The sequence below is a fragment of the Beta vulgaris genome, chromosome 8 (genome assembly GCF_026745355.1).
Source record: "Beta vulgaris subsp. vulgaris cultivar EL10 chromosome 8, EL10.2, whole genome shotgun sequence".
In the NCBI taxonomy this organism is placed as follows: Eukaryota; Viridiplantae; Streptophyta; class Magnoliopsida; order Caryophyllales; family Amaranthaceae; genus Beta; species Beta vulgaris.
Window position 1 is genome coordinate 39,143,909 of NC_079209.1, and position 19,249 is coordinate 39,163,157.

The 19,249-nt window shown below is 35.5% G+C and overlaps 1 protein-coding gene across 1 annotated transcript in view; it reads left to right on the forward strand.

Moving 5' to 3' along the window:
• The first annotated feature begins 240 nt into the window (after window positions 1–240).
• The window catches only part of LOC104901432 (nudix hydrolase 3), a 40,348-nt gene continuing 21,339 nt past the window's right edge, over window positions 241–19,249 (forward strand). Inside the window, exons 1-9 of the mRNA XM_010689016.4 lie at window positions 241–422; window positions 1,056–1,235; window positions 4,834–4,911; window positions 6,813–6,909; window positions 7,523–7,656; window positions 9,888–9,969; window positions 13,711–13,797; window positions 15,516–15,622; window positions 16,935–17,106. Of these exons, the coding sequence (XP_010687318.1) occupies window positions 340–422; window positions 1,056–1,235; window positions 4,834–4,911; window positions 6,813–6,909; window positions 7,523–7,656; window positions 9,888–9,969; window positions 13,711–13,797; window positions 15,516–15,622; window positions 16,935–17,106 (1,020 nt within the window). The 5' untranslated portion in view covers window positions 241–339. The remainder of the gene's footprint in view (window positions 423–1,055; window positions 1,236–4,833; window positions 4,912–6,812; window positions 6,910–7,522; window positions 7,657–9,887; window positions 9,970–13,710; window positions 13,798–15,515; window positions 15,623–16,934; window positions 17,107–19,249) is intronic.

Below are 19,249 nucleotides of genomic sequence, written 5' to 3' on the forward strand. Positions count from 1 at the left end.
CTCAAACGTGCACGGCCCACGGCCCATGTTATAGACAGCGGGCCGGGCCGGACCGGGCCCATAGCGGACTCGGGCCGGGCTCGGACAGCCCGGCCCGTGGCCACCTCTAATTTTGACCCATATTTACCATCCTCATGGTAGAAACAACTAGGTCAACCACCTACCAACGGTTAAAGTTGCGGGTTAGGAAGTGAGAAAAGTTTACATTGGTTAGTTTGGGGGGGGGGGGACTCGATTTGAGTGACCAGTCTATCGTCTCTAGTCTTTAGTAGTCCTGGTTTGACATCATTATTCATAAGCAATTTAGCATACACTGCATACTTATACCAATCAGCGGCCATGGCTGCTCCTGTTCAAGCGGAAGAAGAATATCTCGACGTTCTTACCAAAACTGGCCAGAAAACCGGCCTTCGCAAACTCAGGTCTATTACTGTCCTCCCTTTCTTTTCTTCCTTACTTTTTACCACTTTTTTCTTTTTGCTGTCTGTAATCAATTAGTATGACGGTAATAAACTGATTTTACAAATTGAAAATCTGATCTTTTTTCTCCAAATTCAACTGAAATCCACTTGATTTATCAGGTCGCATTTAGGCGAGCAACTTCTTTTATGTTTCATTAATTTTATAATAATCATGAATTTGTAATAATGCTGCATTTTGTATGATCACTTTGCTTGTGTGCCTTTTTGACTTTCATATAGACTGTTTGATGAATGTTTTATAATGACACAAATTTGTAAAATTTGAGAAGTTCTTTTTGGTGCAAAGTAAAATTTGACAAGTTAATTATAGTTTATTTTTGGATTACTAATGAGTTGTTTAGAGAATGGCTTACTGAAGATGACTGTTGCTTGTACTGAATGATCCGTCTTCCTTAAGTATTTCTCTAAACAACCATCTGGCTTCACAACATAGTTATCGTTCATCATTCCGTAAGGTTTTGTACTTTGAGGCAGTGGTTTAGTGCTAAATATTTGAAAAAAGATTGATCCTTTTTGATGTAGAAATGTTGGTGTTTATATTGCTTCGGTATTCAGTTTCATAGTTATGTGTAGGGAGCATGTTCATAGAGATGGGGATTACCATCGAGCTGTTCACGTGTGGATTTATTCTGAAAGCACACATGAGCTGCTACTTCAGAAACGTGCCGACTGTAAAGATTCATGGCCAGGCCAGTGGGATATCTCCAGTGCAGGTCATATATCTGCTGGTGACTCTTCCCTTATAACAGCCAGGTAAGAAATGGCAACTAAATCTGTTGTGACTTCCATCACTGTGATTTAAATCTCATTTTGGGTCTACAAGGAACTTTATTTCATATTTTAAATTTTGTTTTGGGTATTATTATCTCCTCCCTTTTTTTTTATTTGCCTGGCGATTGTGGCCCCATGCTGTAAAACTTGATTGAAGGCTACAGTACTCCAATCAAACTTGGAAAATTATCAAAAAGTGTTTTGTTATCATTAGCATGTAGCAGTAGTTGTCAAGATTTTACAATGTTCTGGGAGATGAAGTGAAGCTTCCATAGTTGAGACAATGTTCAATTTGATCATAGAGCCAAAAGAGGTTGCGAATGAAGCAAACACATAAATCCTTTGCCAATCTTACTGCATGTCTTCATTGCAATTCTTTGGAGCACTTTTAGAGCTTTGAAACATGAGACCCCTAAGTTTCCGAATTGAATTGATTTGGTGTAGGACTAAATGCTAATTAACATCTTTTTATGTATGATGTGAGTTGGTGTGACGATTTATACAACTCTTCAATTCGTAGTTAACAGTTGATGCCCTAAATAATAACGACCTTGCCTTATTAAGCTTATTCAAAATACAAACTAATACTAGTACTGGTTACCAATATTTGAATAAAAATTAGGAATTTCTAAATTTCTAGATTTAATTTGAAGGTAGAGGCCTCCTTTATACATTTCAAATGCTCTTGTACAGGTGATATTTGAAGGCGATTGGGGATCAAAAATGTATTTTCTTTCAGCTTGTTTTCTATTGTGTGCGGTTAATGAAAATCCTAGAATATGGTGCATTCAGACTTCAGAGCGTGGTCTTCTCTTCATTCCTTTTTTTTTATTAAACTTTGGTAGTGTATATGTTCATTTGTATGATCTTAAAGATATGGGAGTGTTTGTAAAGAGGATTCTCATGACATGTTCCAGTCATATGATCTATGAGACTAGGGTGTACATATGGGAGTTATATGAGGTTTAGATCGAGTATTTGTAGCTAAAGTGATTTTGCCATTGCCTATAGGATTTAATCAATATGTTACACTCCTTTCACAACATTGAAAACTAGTTCCTTTTTGCTAAAATCCATCAGTCTAGAATGAATCCTCGATTTTGCTTCAAAAGATTCTAAAGGGGAGAAATTATCAACAATTTAGCATCTCCTTTGATGCAAAAAGGAAACATAAAGTAAATTTAAACACCCAAACCAGATATAAGTGTCTCAAATATAGTAAAGGAGTGGCAATTATCAGAGGATGCGAAATACTTTTATACATAGAGCTACCTCGTTGATGAAACTAAATTTGGCTTAGAAGTAAAGGTTGAGTTACTAAAAATAAGAATATTTTCTCATACGATCAAGTCATCAAATCAAACTATAAACGAGTTCTAGTAATTTAAATTGGAGAAATGCAAATATTAGTTGAGAGCAAAATGCTTCAAACATACTGTGAAAACCTATCTAAATCCCCTAAAAAGACATCTATAAACCTACATATTTCCGTCAAATACATTCAAATCTAATGAAATCATATACCTGATCAAGACTCTTATCTAAATTCAATCGAAGTACTTTAATATTGGAACATACAATAATAGAGCGCTTTTTTGATAACTTTGAGTTTACTAAAAGGTTTAGGATATCCATCATTCAGGGTAAAGGCAGGTTTCTATCTCTCTCATATAGTTGTCTTACTTATATTACTTGAGACCCTTTAATGTTTGTTTATTTCCTTTTCTTTTAATTTATTCCTTAGAACCAATTGAAAAGTTTCTAAAAGGTCATATGGGTAGAAAAGTATACTCACACTTCGTGGGTTGAGTAACTTACCTATAGTCTTGCTTGTTTTGAATAGACGATAATTTTAGGAAAAATTGTCAAGAATAAGTCAACCTTTGCGTTGACCGCTTTTAACAAGTCAACCTTCATTTATTCCAGTAGCAAGTAAAGCTTGTACATGAATTAGCTTTTAACAAGTTTTTTTACTTATGACCTGAACAACCCCTACAATTTTGTTCAGTTTTAACAGATGTGTATTCTAGAACTCATTAAATTGTTCTCTAGAACATATTTGCACTGCTTGAATTTTGTAAAAGTTCCGTGAGAAACTTAAAACTGAACAAAATTGTAGGGGTTGTTCAGGTCATAAGTAAAAAAACTCGTTAAAAGCTAATTCATGTACAAGCTTTACTTGCTACTGGAATAAATGAAGGCTGACTTGTCAAAAGCGGTCAACGCAAAGGTTGACTTATTCTTGACAATTTTTCCATAATTTTATCAAATATATATCATCTAGTTCTTTTTCTAAATTCATATTGGTGAGGATGATAAGTTGGAGACAGTTTTGAGGGAATTTATTTTGGTTTGCTTGGGTAGGAGTACAAGAGATCATCGGGTGAATTTCGGCCTTCTGATTGACTTGAAGGGAGAGTAAAAGAGTGCAAGTATATAATTTTTGCCAGGAAAACAGTGTTAATAAATAGCAATATGCTTTATCTTTAGTAGCAAACACAGACTTCATATGAATATGTGGTGGGTTTTGTTTGTTTGGTTTCTCTATTCTAGTATAAGATTTGTATTTTTATTATAACGGGGGGAGGGGGCATGTGGTATTGTAATTAGACTTTGAACGAGTCTCAAGCAAGTAATACTCTTTTTCTTCCTCATCGCCTCTGGACTGTGCTCACCCTCCGATCTTGGGATTTTTGTTCCGAAATGGCTTACTCTTGCTTGGAACATAAATTTAGGCTAGGTAAGAAATCTCCAGATATCGAGATGTACAATTCTTACCCTGATCAATTGTGCTAGAAGATAGAGGCTCATCAGCAAAAATCCTCTTGGGTAGTGGAAATTTTACAATGCTGAGATTATATTTCCCCCCATAGAAGCCAAAGTTTGGACCATCGCATTCTCAATTGTGGCATCGCTGACAAATAATTCATTTATAATTAGAAGCATTGTTCTGTGCAAAGAAAGGAATAGAGAAGCTCTGAGACTGATTTTCCAAGAATTTTTATGTGTCTTAATAACTATTAGTGAATTGCCGTTTTGTTTGATATGGCCTAGAATTCCTCCTTCTCAGTTTTGATGTGCCATAGGGGAGACACTCATAAGCATTATCTGGAAGAAACAATCATGGATACCATTTCACCAGAACCCAAACTCTCTTAGTCTTCCCCACTGCCCAAATGCTCCTTCCTTTTCTTCGCTTGATTACCTAAGAAAGAAAAAGGTTTTGTTGATTATATGTAAGGATAAAGCAAGAAATAATTAAAATAACAGGATATCCCTTGGCATAAATTTGCCTTGAATACACATATTGATTAAGAAAGCAAAATAAGTTTCCAGTGGTAGAACTTTTGTCGAACACTGTGGACAAACTTGTTAGGTGCTTATTTGTAGAAGATGGTTGTGTGGAATCTCCAATGTTAGTAAATTGCATAATGAAGATCTAGGTAGGATACATCTTTGAGTTGGTGCAAATTATTGATTTAACAAACAGGAATCCCATCATTTAAATATTTATAATGGAGAATACGGTGTCCATCTCATCGTAATTCATGTATTTAACATTTACTCTAAATTCTTGCAGAAGGGAACTTCAAGAAGAGCTAGGTGTCAACCTTCCAGAGGATGCGTTTGAATTGTTATTCGTTTTTCTCCAAGAGTGGTTCGTTTGATGGTTTTACTCTGATAGTTGTCTTGACCTTCTGATAATATTTTTGCCCGTGCTTTCTTTTGCGTCATTGATCTATACTTATTTACATTGGATAGAGTTTAATTACTTGAAGTATGATCTTGTCATTTTGATGGCAGTTTGCAGTGTCTATAATGTGAATTCATGTGGTTAAAAGTTTGTAATTCCTTATTTGCCTCCATTGAAGCTCTCTGGATTTGAGATATGCTTGTTGAAGTTCAAATGAAAGAGTATCTCTGGTTGAAGTTCAAATTGGATGAGTATTTATTAACTAATTGAAGCAGAAATATTGATCTTGTTTGCCAATCTGATTAAAGAAGTATACATCATGTTCCTAAAGATCGTTTTGTCACTAAGATTAAGGTTGATCTTTTGGGATGATTCACAAAACGATGGTGGAGGTATTTTTATTATCAGTAACTTGCAGAGACCATTTGAAGGTCTAAGGCTACTAGTAAAGGCCTTTCTTTTTTCCTCCGGAAGCTGCAAGGAAGATTCCTATAAATGAGGTACTCTCCTGAAGGATAGAGATTTTACTGCTTGAAGCTAAGCAATCTTTAGGAACATGATGAAGAAAACACCATCTTGTCCTACTTTTCCGTTTCTGGGCTCTCTCTTTGTAGCATTTCGGTTTCTCTCTGATGGGGGTTTGCTGATTCAAACGGGCAAGGGTAAGGATGATTTGAAATTTGAGATGAAAGATGAAAGGATAGGGGATAAACACACCCAATAGATGGATACATGCTCTTCCATGATATGAAATAATTCATATTGCCTGCAAAAATGGGTCTGTGACTTTCGTCGCCATTGTGACCGCATCTGAGATTTTACACTCTGTCTAGGAGGATACTTTTTGGATTATAACCCCTCTATCTTGCTGTCAATTAGATGATTTTATTACCCTAAAGGAAGGAAAAAGTGTGCAACCAGATTAATTAACACACCTAGACAACACAATTGGCAGATTAATTCTGCTTCTATCTATATCAGTTTTTACATACTCCTTCCTTCTAGGAAAGGTGAAGAATGCAGATCTTCATTTAAAGCTATGACAAAAGCAAATAGTGTCTATCAGCCTTTTTACATCTAACAACAATGCGAAATAAATTTCCCCTGAAGTTGGATTCAATGGACTAACTATGACCAGTGAATGATGCCGAATATAATAAAGTACCTCGGCAAAGAACATCAAATACTTTTCTAGAATATTTCAAACTTATCCTAATTGCAACCTAGCATTCAGAAGCTATTTGGGTGTGCACCCTGTATTCTTGAGCTGGAGTATATCTTTACCCAAAGAGCAGTGAGAAGGAGCAAGAAAAGAACAGATGTTTGACTGTTTCTGCAGCTCCATTACAAACAGCAGCAGGTGGTATCACATGTTATTCCCCCAGTTCTCAGTCGATCGGAGTAGGCATCCTATGATGAAGAGCCAGCCAAAGAATGAAAATGCTCCTATAATAGCCAAATTGTGACATACTATCCTTCTATAATTTATCTTGGTGTGAGTTCCAGACAGAGATGGATACACTTTCTGGATAGAATATCCTGAGACATGATGGATAATGTTCTGAATCAGGTCTTTACTTTATGCTATAATAAGCATTGACTCATTTCACCCATAGTGCAACTTTTCTTGTAAGCCAAAGCCCATAAGAACTTTGTAAGTGCATCATTATCTCATTATGGCAACTTTTTTGCTCTAGGTATGGCCTGAGTCCATATACTTCTTTTGTTTCAACCGAACACTAAGAGAATGACTGAACAGTTGGATCTTATGAATCATATGTTGTTTATTCAATTTTATTTTCATTTCTGTTGGTCTGGACTCTGGTCTCTATCATTTGTCTAACGACTTGATCGTTTTAATGCAGCGTCATAAATGATGGAAAATATATCAATAATGAGTTTAATGATGTGTATGTGGTGACCACTCTAGCACCTATTCCTCTGGAGGCATTTTCTCTTCAGGTGAAAATTCACATTAGGGTTTCATAATTTCAACTTTTCATCAATTGTCTGAGCTATTTAAATCCAAATCTTGTTAGTTCAATTGCAGGTTTATTTTCCCTTCCTCCGAAATTGGCCATTTCTGTGAATGGTCAAAGTTGGTGAACTTTGCTCAATATTTAGTCTGAAAACTGTGCTTATCTAAAATGTGCAACAATATTTGTCGAATTTGTCTTTTAAAGTAATTTTAGGACATCTGTTTTTTCTTTCTCTATTAATTAGTAACTATTCGAAAATGCAAAATACAAATGGTTAAATGGGACTATATACCTTGCTTTAGACAGTCCATTACTCACTAGAGAATTATCTTATGAGAAGTGTGATTGCTTAATGAGACAGGCTTCTTCTGATGTATGTAGCTCTTAAAAATACTACAACTAAAACTGCTATCTTCTATAATAGAAGTTCTATTAATTTATCTTAGATGTATCACTTCAGAACATTTTAAGACTGATATGACTAGAACACTTCATAGCTGACGAAATTAGTCCTTCTGATACTTCTGTTCAAATTTGCTACATAATGGCTTATATCTATAAATGATAATATGATATTGCATTACATCTTTTTTTAGGAATCAGAAGTATCAGCTGTTAAATATATTCCATTTGAGGAATACAAGAGTTTGCTGGGAAATGATGATCCTGATTATGTCCCTTGTGATGTAAATGGGCAATATGGCCAGCTCTTTAACTTAATTGATGAAAGGTATTTTCACTTTCCGCCAACCGTCTGTAAATTCTTTTTTTTTTTTTTTTTTGTAAATTCTGGTTGTCTTTGCTTTGTAATTCTACTATCGGAAGTTGCTGTAATATGAAAATAAAGTACATCACATGTGATTCTTTTTACCCCCAATCACTATCATATTTTCTCATCCACTAACCAGGGGCCGATACAAGGTTTTAATCCTGGGGGCCCCGAAATGAATTGACCCAATAGTATACAAGAATTTAAAAAAAATCTAAAAATGCATAAAAATTACCTATAAATATTGATTTTATTTAAATCACAATCTAACTGTTCTCAGATAAACATCATACTCTTTTTAAAGTTTATTAAATTGTATCATTATCTTACATTTAATTCACAAATTTTGAAATAACATTTAACTTAAAGTTTATAATTTACACAAACATCATTAATTTGGAATTCCTATTACATTATTGTGTTTGCGGACAAAGTAAGTATTCGACTTGCGTAAAAAAAAATCAATTAAACAATAAATGTATTAAAAATGCAATTAACTATTTAGGCAAAGCAATAAAAAATTGAATCAAAGTAACAAAATAAATAGCAAAAAACCAAAAATTGCTTTTGGTAAAAACAAAAAAGAAAACTTCGAATATAAAAAAGTAAAGAAACTGACCTGATAAAGCAGCAATGAGTACTGACTAACTGACTGGCAACTGGCGTGGCAGTCAGGCAGTGTGTGAAGTATGTTGCGGGCCTGCCTGCTGCCGTTTGCACATTTGATGTCGCTTTCAATATTTTTTTTCTTCTTTCTCTTTCTCTAGTAAGACACCAGTAAGTCAGTAACTTTCTCTATTTTTAGGTTTTGGGATTTGGAAATGCAAGAGTTTTAGTATGCTATACGCTGCACTCCCTAGTCCATGGAGTTTCGGCCTTTTCTTTTAACAATTTTCTTTTCTAAAATCGAATTTTTTTTAAAAAAAATATTGTGGGGGCCCGTGCTACTCAGAACCCCACGTCGGTCCCCCCGCCACTAACCCCTTGTCACTGCTAAAAAAATCAGACTTGGCTGTTTCTCTATTATGCGGATTTTAGTATCTCTGCCTCTCCGATACAGATATCTAATGGGAGTAAATTAAGACCTTTCTTTTTAGTTGTTTTTAGTTCATTTTTGAGTTCTTCATTAGCTTTTTTCTAGCTGCGTATATTCGTGTGTTTGGGGTTTAGTTCTTGGCTGGCTATATTGGCTATACGGTTATATTGATGTGAGGGTGGAATATTGGGGGAGTTTTGCATGGATGAAGGTGCATAGTGGCAGTACTTGACACACTGCGCGTGTTGTGAGCTCAACATGTGACACTGTGTAGTAAAATACCTTGAGCTTGGCATACAAGGCAACAACTAGTCTTATCTGTAATTCTTTTAGGATAAGTCATATATTATTATTCTAGTAGGATTTCGACACGGTTTTACGAATCCTAAAGGATTGTCTCTTACATGTGGAAAAAGGAAGTCCTTTAATAGGAGCCTAGTTTAGTAAGGACATTATATCATACGCTATCTAGGATTCTTCTTAAATAATTTAAGATTTCAGAATGCTGTTTAAAGGGTCTTATGATGTTATTTTCATAAAAGGGTGATTAAGAATTTGAGTTAAAGTCTTCTGATAAGACTTGAGTGTGTGAATCCAATGACGTGTACTATACTTGCATTTTAAGTTAGTGTTTATTAATCCATTGGATTAACGTGCTCATCTGGTTGACTTAACTTAAGCCTGCTTTGTTGATCCGTTTGATTAAATAAGGTCCCAAAATTCAGTGGTTCTGATTGACTATCCTGAATCATTCAGACTAGATGGGTAGCTATCGAAAAAATAATAATATCCTGAATCATTCATTATCTCGACTCACGAGCTTAAATATCAGATAATCGTTGCACTGCATGGTTAGCTTGGTGTGTGGCCTCATGTAGATTTCGCCAAAAGAAAGGTAAAACGGAGAAGGAAATAAAAAATGATCATTATGCTTGTATCTGATTTCACCACAAAGCAATGAAAAATAGTGAAGGAAATCAACAACAATCATTATGCTTCTATTTTACTATCTTCTGTTCATGTACTTCATTTTTCTGGCTATGTTTCTGTGCAGTTTTGTTAATTTAACTGTACTCAGATGTGTAAACAACAGAATATTCTTATGGTGTTGAATTGTTTATGTAATTGCCAATATAACTTTTATTTTACATCGAAGGTACAAAGTGAACATGGAGGAGCGGAGTTTAGCTCTTCAAAGGCAACTCAACCGCTATGCCTCGATTCCCCTCAGTGCAGAGGTTGTATTTTCCCTTCTCAATCTAATAGCATATTCAGCCATGAAATATTTTGTGATATTTTTGCTTAGTTTCCCTTTGATATCTTATGAAGTAAGAAATTTTCATTGAAATAGAAGCAACAGTGTGAAGTGACTGCCAGAAATTTTCTAACTAAGAATGGATCCCAATGAATGCTCCAAACTATAAGATAATGCTCTGAATGAAATATACCATTTGTTTCTGGCGTTTGAAGTATAATCAGTAACTAAACACAGGGCTGGGAAATTTTTTATATAAGTATTCCTTTGCGGAGTAATTACTACCCGAACGCCTGCTTTCTAAGCCTCTAAGGCCCTGTTCAGGCTGTAACTGGTACCATCCACAGTCAATGGCTTGTTATAAAATGGAAATGAAGGTGCCTTTTTGCCTGTCTAACAAAACATCCCACCCAAATGCATGAGGATGAGACCTGTCATATGACCTCCTTCTCCTGTCTTTTTGACAGAAGAAGGTAAAGGCTGCCTGCCTGCCATACTCAATTAGGAGTTCTCTTATTTTGAAAAGGAAAAAGAAGTGGTATCTCCTCTTTGAACTTCATTGAATGAAGCTACCTTTAATCATTTAAATCATTTTTCTGAACCCTACTAATTTAAGCTTAAAAGTCTTGTAAGTCCTCTATGTCCTTACCTACAGACAATGAAGCAACTGTGAAGATGGAGAGGATGAAAATATATTTTTGTATTTGTTGAGGAGTAGGGAGAAAAGAGAGGTCATTTAATAAGTGGAACACCAAGCACGAATAAACTGCAACTTTGAAGTTCCAATTATCAAGCAAAAGTTGCAATAAAAATTTGAAAGCAAAAACCCATTGAAAGCACTAAAGCAAACTAAATTTCCATTACAGATTCCAAACATACCCTTGAGTCTTGACAGCAAAAATCTCTCATACTTAATCTCTGAGAACAATTAAGCATTTTGGAATGAGAAGCACTGAATCATACAATTTAATGTTCTGCCTTGCAAGTTTCTTTCACTTTGGAAGGTTATAAGTTTCTAACTTATGAACTCAAAAACTACAGCTGATTAGCAGAGAGAGCTTATCCTTTGCCATTGCTATCAAATATTGATCTCAATTTATTTGATTTTAGTCCATTGGTTCCTGTCATCTTTTGTCCTTGCTGACACGTTGAAATCAATACTTGTTAGTCATACATGAAGACTTGAAGGTTGAATCACCTAATATGACTAATATCTATTTTGAGAACTTATTAAGATATTCAAAACTAATTAACCTGTTACTTAAGTTAGAAAAGTTGTGTCTAAACCCATAGAAAGTTACAAGATTTGATCTGATTTGATTTATGTAAAACATCCAAAACTGCATTTGTGAATTGGGTTCTAGGTTTAAACTTTTCTAGTTTACTTTTTGCAATATTAAACTTCACATGTAGGACTTTTTGGGCTTGATTAACATATAAGACATAATCTTATGGGGATCACATACTCAAGCCATGAATTATTTAGCAATGAATTCAAGTCGTAAAATTCAATAAGTTTGACAAATACATGCACTGAAATGTTACTCACTCATATTGCTAAATTTCAAGCTAAGATATTTATACATGATCATATCAAGCATAACAACAACAACAACAAAGCCTTAGTCCCAAATTGATTTGGGGTCAGTTAACATGAATCGTTATAGGAAATCGTTTATGTGACCAAAGAATCAATAAAGAGCGGGGAGTTAAAAAAAACTAAACAAGGAAGAGGGTGAAAGTGGAATTAATAAAAGTAAAACAAGGAGAAAAAGTTTAAATAAAAATAATATAAGCGGTAAGAAATATAAGAAAAGTTAAAAAAGAAAAATATAAGGTTAAATAAATAAATGAAATACATTTGAAGATATCATATTGAATTTCCTTAAAAAAAAAAGAAAAGGAAATATTATATACAAGAGAGCCAAGAAAGGACGGAGAGAGAAAATGCAACTTTAAAGGTAAAACAAATGAAAATTTTATAGAAGACGAAAGACCTTAAGAAAGGGAATATGTAAAGAATGTTCAATCCAAAAGGTTTACAAAACGCAAGAAGAGGGGTTAAAAGGAAAAATATATAAAGTCAACATAAGTCATCAACATATATTCTCTCCCTCCATTTTGGCTATCCAATGCCATATTTACCTCAATCCCAAGTAGACATATATCATTCTTAATCATCTTCATCCAAATCTCCGACATCTGTCATATATACTTCACACCAAAACTTTTTGGTCGACATCCTTCACACCCTTAATCCTTCCTATGTCTTACGTCTTTCTGCCTCTCATTCGAGCAAGTCCATAGGTGTCCTTTTCCCTTATTTTGTATCCAATCTTGCATAAAGGTCTTGATTCACCTTAGCTCTAGCCTCTCTTATGGCCTTCTATGCTTCCCTTTTAGCCTCCTTATATCAAGCATAAACCAAATAAAAATTTTTGAAGGTGAAAATTGAAGTGTATACTTCAGTGTTTAGTCTTTTATTCCTCTTTTCACTATTTCGTTGGAGCTTTTAAGACGATGACCATATGAATGAGCAATACCAATGTCCAAAGCTTATTGCAAGGAATTAAGTAAAACCCTATAGAGAAGAAAAGAGAGTCGTTGTAAGAGGCTAGCCCATGGAATTAAATCTCTCCCGTTATGTTATGTTACCGAACAACCATTCTGTAACGGATTTTGGATTTGCCATTAAGCAAAATCCCGTTAGAGAACACCATAATAAAAATCACATACTTCTCGCCGCGTTGTCCGTTCCGTAACGCTAACTCCTCGCGTCGAAATGTTTTTTTCCCGGTTACATCCATTCTTTTCAAACATTGGCCAAAATTATTTAATGAATTAATTATATAGCTAATGAAACATCATATTGTGATAGATTTGATTATATTATGTTGTAATAATGCTTTGTAAACTAAATCAATGCAAATAAGGTTAGAACATATTAATGTGAATTTTTTTTGAAATTTCACGCCTCGTTGGCCGCGATTTGTTCTATTCATCAGTTACAAGCCGCTTCCGCGACAACACAAACGTTACCGTTATCGCGACCGCAACCACGATTTTTTTTTCCTTGGGCTACCCCCAAATAAAGGTTGAAAGTGGTATACGGCATTGGGGATAAGGCTAGGGGTTAAATTTGGTGGCTCAAATGGAGATCAACAACTAAATATTGTGTGATAGTAGAGTAATATTATGATTGAAGGGGATTTTTTTTATAAACTTGCCATTAGATTAGTGATAATAAGGTGGGTTTGAATTTGACAGAGATGTTTATGTTGATATAGATGTGTGGATTTGACTTAAAGATATTTAGAGCAAGGTAAGTTATTGTGGTAAGATAGGAACATTTGGCTATGTTGGTTTAAGCATGTGCAATGATTACCAGAAGTTGCAAGGGTGTGAAGATATGACCTCGATGCTATAAGAAGCTGAGGAGGCTATATATGATCTCGATGGAAGGAGTGAAAACTGATTAATGATATAAACATATCGGGTTTGCAGGAGCATATTGTAGCACATTAATGTTCTCACTAGGGATGCAATGTCATTGGACTAGGTGGTGGTGACTTGTAAGGTACACGGGTACTAAATGATATACTTGTAACAACATAGAGAGTTTTCTATGCTATTGCCTATTGTGCTATATGTGATTTTCTTGTGCATAAGTTTGAGAAGAATATGCTAAAGCTGACCAACATTTTTGAATTTATTTGTGATGCAGCTTGGTGGGCTTAGTGCTGCTGATAAAGAAGCTCTTGAATTGGTTCTTAAAGCTGCAATGATAATCGATGATATATTTCACCAGCAGGTTCAATTTATTTGACACATGCAAATACAAATATTCCTCAAATTCTGTCGGTTATTATCGTCTTTATTACGTCAATCTTGTTATTGTTGATTAAGTGGAATTGGAATGCACTACTCTTAAAACTTGGAAAAATGGACCAGAACAATCCCAACTATTGTCTATCCACTTTTTATTATCCCAACTATTAGGTGCCACAACCAAAAATACCCCAATTACCTGCTATGACCTATCGAGCCAGTAAACAGTAGCACGTGGTACATGTGTCACATTCTTTTCTGTCTCCTCTGCTTTTCAACCCAAAATACAATCTTTCACTCTCATTTTAACTTCCTCAGCTTTCCATTCATGGAAACAAACTCTGAGAGGCACAAGAATAGAGGCAACAATCAAACAACAACAATCAGCAGCAAATGAACAAAAGCAGCAGCAGCAGAAGAAAGAACGAAGGAGTAGCAGTACCAAATCGTGGCCTTGAGCCACGGTAAGGCAGCGCCCAGTGCGGAGGAAAGAGAATTGGAGCATGAAAACCAGCTCGCCGGAGTGCAGGCTTACAGCGGGAAAGGTCGGTGTTTTGACAACCAAAAATGCTAGCATTAGCAAGTGGTCAAAAGCACCGGTTTGCGGCGGCAGTTCAGACGAAACAGAGGAGAAATAGGGGAAATATAGTGCAAAATAGAAGCAGCAACGTAGCAAGAAGAGCATACGCGGTGGCTATGGTGAATTCCGGCAAGCATAAATGAGTGGAAGTGGCAACCCTCAAGGTGTCAGCCCCCTTGGGGTTGCTCAAACAGAGGAGCGAGAGAAATTAAGTGAAAGGGAATTGGGTTTTTGCTCCTTTATTGAAGAATGTAAAAATAGCAAGGGAGATTAATTGAGTTTTGATGATTAACCGAATTGGAGCAATTATGTGCCATTTACAGTGAAACCATGAAGATGAAAAAGGATTAAGATTTTGGTTTTGAGGAAGAAGACACGGGGAGGAGGAGAGAGAAAGAGCAAATTCTTTTAGCACAAAATATTTAATTTAAATAGAACTTGATACTTGAAATTCCAAAATTAACCGGAGATATAGGTAATAAGTCATATTGGGGTATTTTTAGTTGTGGTACGCAATCGTTGGGATTTTTAAAAACAACCCATAGCTGGGATTATTAAAAGCGGATGGGCAATAGCTGGGATTATTGTGATCCATTTTTTCTAAAAGATTTGTTTTGTTTTATTCTTCTCTAACTTGAGCATTCTCTATTGGCGAGTCTCATTTGGACGACAAATAATACACAAAGGAAAATTAATTTTACTAATTGCTCATAATACTTGTGCTATTCTAAGTGTGGAGTGTGATTCTCTATAATTGGAAGTCTTAACCCACACATCTGCAAGAATGTTTACCACATTCTAAAACATATTGGGGCAGTTGCTATATGTTTCTTGACTCAGTTGGATTCCTTGGACTCGGAGCTCTTAACCATGAACAGTTTGTCTCCCATTTTTTCTGTGGAAAATACTGGTTCAATCTCTGTTTTGATGAACTCCATGTCTAAGGTTCTAGCATGAAAATTCAGAAGGGCCTGATTTCTGTTTACTATTAGTTCTAATCATCTGCTAAGTAGCACAAGTCAACTGTGGGCTATCAGCCTATTATTTTTCTTATAGTGCAAATGTTTTGTATATTCTACCATATTTGCTGAGAGGCTTGTCCTTTGAACTTATTTATACAGGTTTGTGTCAGCAATCCAGCTTTGAGAGATTGGTTGAAGGAGCATGCTGTTACCTCTCCCTTGAACAAGTTGAAATGGAAGTATTTTTCTATTAACAAAAGTCCATGGTAAACATCTGTACTCATGGAATCCTCTAGAAGAAACTAATCTCTTTCTATGGTTTAACGTGCGTTATATAATCAGTTTAGTAAATCAGTATCATATTGGTAAAGCTTAGAAATTGGGAATTTCCCACATAACTCAATTAAATCCATTGATTTTATATCAATCAACTGAGAGAAACGTACCAATTAAGTCCTATATTAGAGCTTAAAACTAACTTGTAGAATGAGAAAATCATATATTATAATCTGAAGTAATAATAGAAAAACTCCCTCCGTCCCTTAATAGATTTTCCATTTCTAGTTTGGGCACTATTCATAGGTAAAGAAAATCCTCAAAAAGAATTTTCAATATATAAGATAAAACCTAGTCATGTGGGTTCTTTTTTGATTCGTCTTAATAGAAGTTGCTTACTCTCCTAGTAGCGAAGGAAAAGGGCAGGGCTCTTTTTTCGTAGTAATAGTGGGCGGGTCTCATGAGATCTATGCCGGCCGCAAAAATCAAACGAAGGTCGAAGGACTTTCGATTGATTAAGCGGCATAGTGGCGCCCTCGACTGGCGGCATTCCCCGACCTGGCAGCACATGGGTGGGCCGTGCCTGAATTCAGACCAGACCAGACTTTTCTTTGTTTGAGCTATTCCCAACTACAAACATTTGGAAAATCAAACTTTTATAATTTTTACCAGTATGCAATTAAAGAATATTAACGATACAAAACATGCATTGGCAAATGTGTCTTGGAGAAATGGGAAATCTATTAAGGGTCGGAGGGAGTAAATATTTTAAAAAGTATATATATATATATAAAAGTATACTTTTATAGGCATATTATAACTGCCAAAGGAAGATTGAGATAAAGAAATGTCTCCTAGGCCCACTATCCATCATTCTATGGTATGTTGGGTGTGGGACATAAATTCTGTTGTTCTCTCACTCTTGAAAAATTAATTTCATCTTCAATTAATTGAAAGACAAAGACCAATTACTAGTTATTGTAGAATAAGAATGAGAAGAGGGTTAGCATGGCATCTTACTTCGTCATTGAGAGGGAATAACGCAAGATCCATGCCCATGTTTCATAAGAATGTTCTTGATTTAGGACAATAAAAATATAATACGCACACATCCAAGGCTTGCTTCTCCTTCTCATGAATTTTTCGCTTGCTAACTTATGCTAGTTGAACGTGACTTTGTTCATGATGCAGTGGTATGTTCATTATGTTACCTGCCACAGGTTACACACTTTTATCTATATGACAATCCAATCATCTGAGGAGATATGTTAATGCTGTATGTCAATTATTGTTTGCTTACAGGTCTTCCCTAGATGAAAACCGGCCATTTTTGACTACTGCTGATTCTGCAGTCAAATTGCATCCCCATGCAACAAAACCAGTGCCTGATTGGAAGGGCCTTGAGTACAAATCTGCGTTTTCTCTAGTGAAACCACCTGGTGCAAATTTCTATCCTTCAGATATGGACAAACTGGTACATAATTTTCTTTTGGTCTACGTTCATAGTGCATATATGACCAAGTTTTTGAGAATATACTGTCGGCGTATCTAGATTGTCGAATTTATATGAAGGAAATCAATATTATGCATGTAGATAGCAACTTGAACTTTTTTGTAGGGCGAAAAGAATACCAACTTAATGTGGTATGATACACCATGGAAGATTGAGTATTATGGACAGCGTGCGTTCATAATTTTGTCGGCCTTCTGTTTAATTTTCAAATGTGTTATAACTAAGAAGAAAAGGGATTTTCTAAGGGCATGCTTGGATTGGGGGCAATGAATTAAGCACGGTAATAGGTGACAATATAAATTAAACAAGGTGGTGGATAGAATCAGGTAAGTGTGAGGAGTAGGGCTGGCAAACAGGTTGGCTACGGACGTGTCGGGTTAGTGTTCATGTCCGTAATAAAGGTATTGAAAATCGCTAACTGGAACTTCACCCATTTATTAAACGAGTTGAAAACCCATCCATATGAACTATCGTATATATTAACCGGGTTACTGAATCTAATTAAATTAATTAACAAAATCAAAATCAGCGATGCTCCAAAAGAATAATGCGTGTTTTTTAAGAAAATAATTTTGGTATGTCTTTAAAATTTGTAATGTTTATGGGATATTTTATATATAAATGAGTTAAATGCGTTTTTTAGGTCAAAAATGGTGTCCTCAATCCATAGTTCGAAAATGTGGTTTCTGTTACAATCGCGGTAATGGTCACGGTGATTCGAGAACGGGAATGATGTGGTAGCCGTACCACCTATATTGGCTCAGACCATGAGTCGTTGATAGGACCTCCTAGGAGTGGCATAGGCTCTAGGGTCAATCAATCAACACTTTCATAATTTATACTTCTCCTAACACAACCCACTAACTAGTAGTAAGGGCGAGTAAGGGTGCAACCCAAGGGAAGGTTGGTAATAAACTTAAGTTGAACTACTTGTCGATGAATTTTGGCATGGACTTGGTTGCAAGGGTTGTGATTAAGCTAGATTAAGTCAACTAGAAAACTATGGAAATGCAATTAGTGAAATGCAATTAATAAAAGATAGGCCTTGGGGGTGGTGACAGCACTCTACATTGCTACAAGTTAATCAATTAGGAGTTGAGTTGTTGGTCCATGAATGTAATGCTAGTGAACTGTCTCCAATAACTAATCACTTTATCAAGCTATTATAACTATGTCAAGTTGAATAACTCCTATTTTCATGGTAATTACTCACATCAACATGCATGAAAGCATCAAGTTCACAATTCTTGACTCATAAACTTAATCTCTTAGTGAATTCAAGTCAATTGAGTCTACTGAGCTACACATCCTAATTTCATCTCTCAATTTTTCATTAGGGGAGCTTAGAAGAGTTTTAATGGTAATCAAGCATGAACAACCACAATAAATTACACTAGAGCTCAATTCCACAAATATAAACTCAACAACAAACACCAATCAATTACTCATAGTCACAAAGAGGGTTTTTTACCCCCCAAGACATAAATGAAACTGCTCACTACTCATGGTGAATGAGAAAACATCAATAGAAATCTAATCCATCAACATGCATGTAGAAATAGCTAAGAAAATTGGTAAAACTAAGAAGTAATCAAAGATGCAACTCAACAAGCATCAAATTCAAAGATAAAGTACATAAACTTGAAACAATGAAAAAATACTGAAAATGCCTCTACGGATTGATTAATAAAGCATAAACATGAGATCTTACAAGAGATTGAAGTTGTCACTCCTCTCTCTAAAAGTGGAGAACTAAGAACTAAGCTAAGTTAAGCTAACACTAAAAGTTTGAAACTAAGATGATACATGTCTCCAAATCCGTTCTCTTTTGTTTTTAACTGGCTCGCTAATAAATTAGAATTAAAAAAGGGACGGAGAAAACAAGGCGCCTACCGCGTCTGCTCCAAGCTGGTGAAAATTTTCACTCTTCATTTCCTTCTGGAAATCTGGAGCGTTGGATCCAGGGCAGGAGCATGGGATCCTTATTGGGCCAACAACTAGGGAGAGTAGAATCGAGCACGAAATGCTCCTTCACTAGGTAACGCACAACTCCAAGACTCCACAACTCTTAGAAACCCGTAGATTAGGGTATAAAAACTACGAG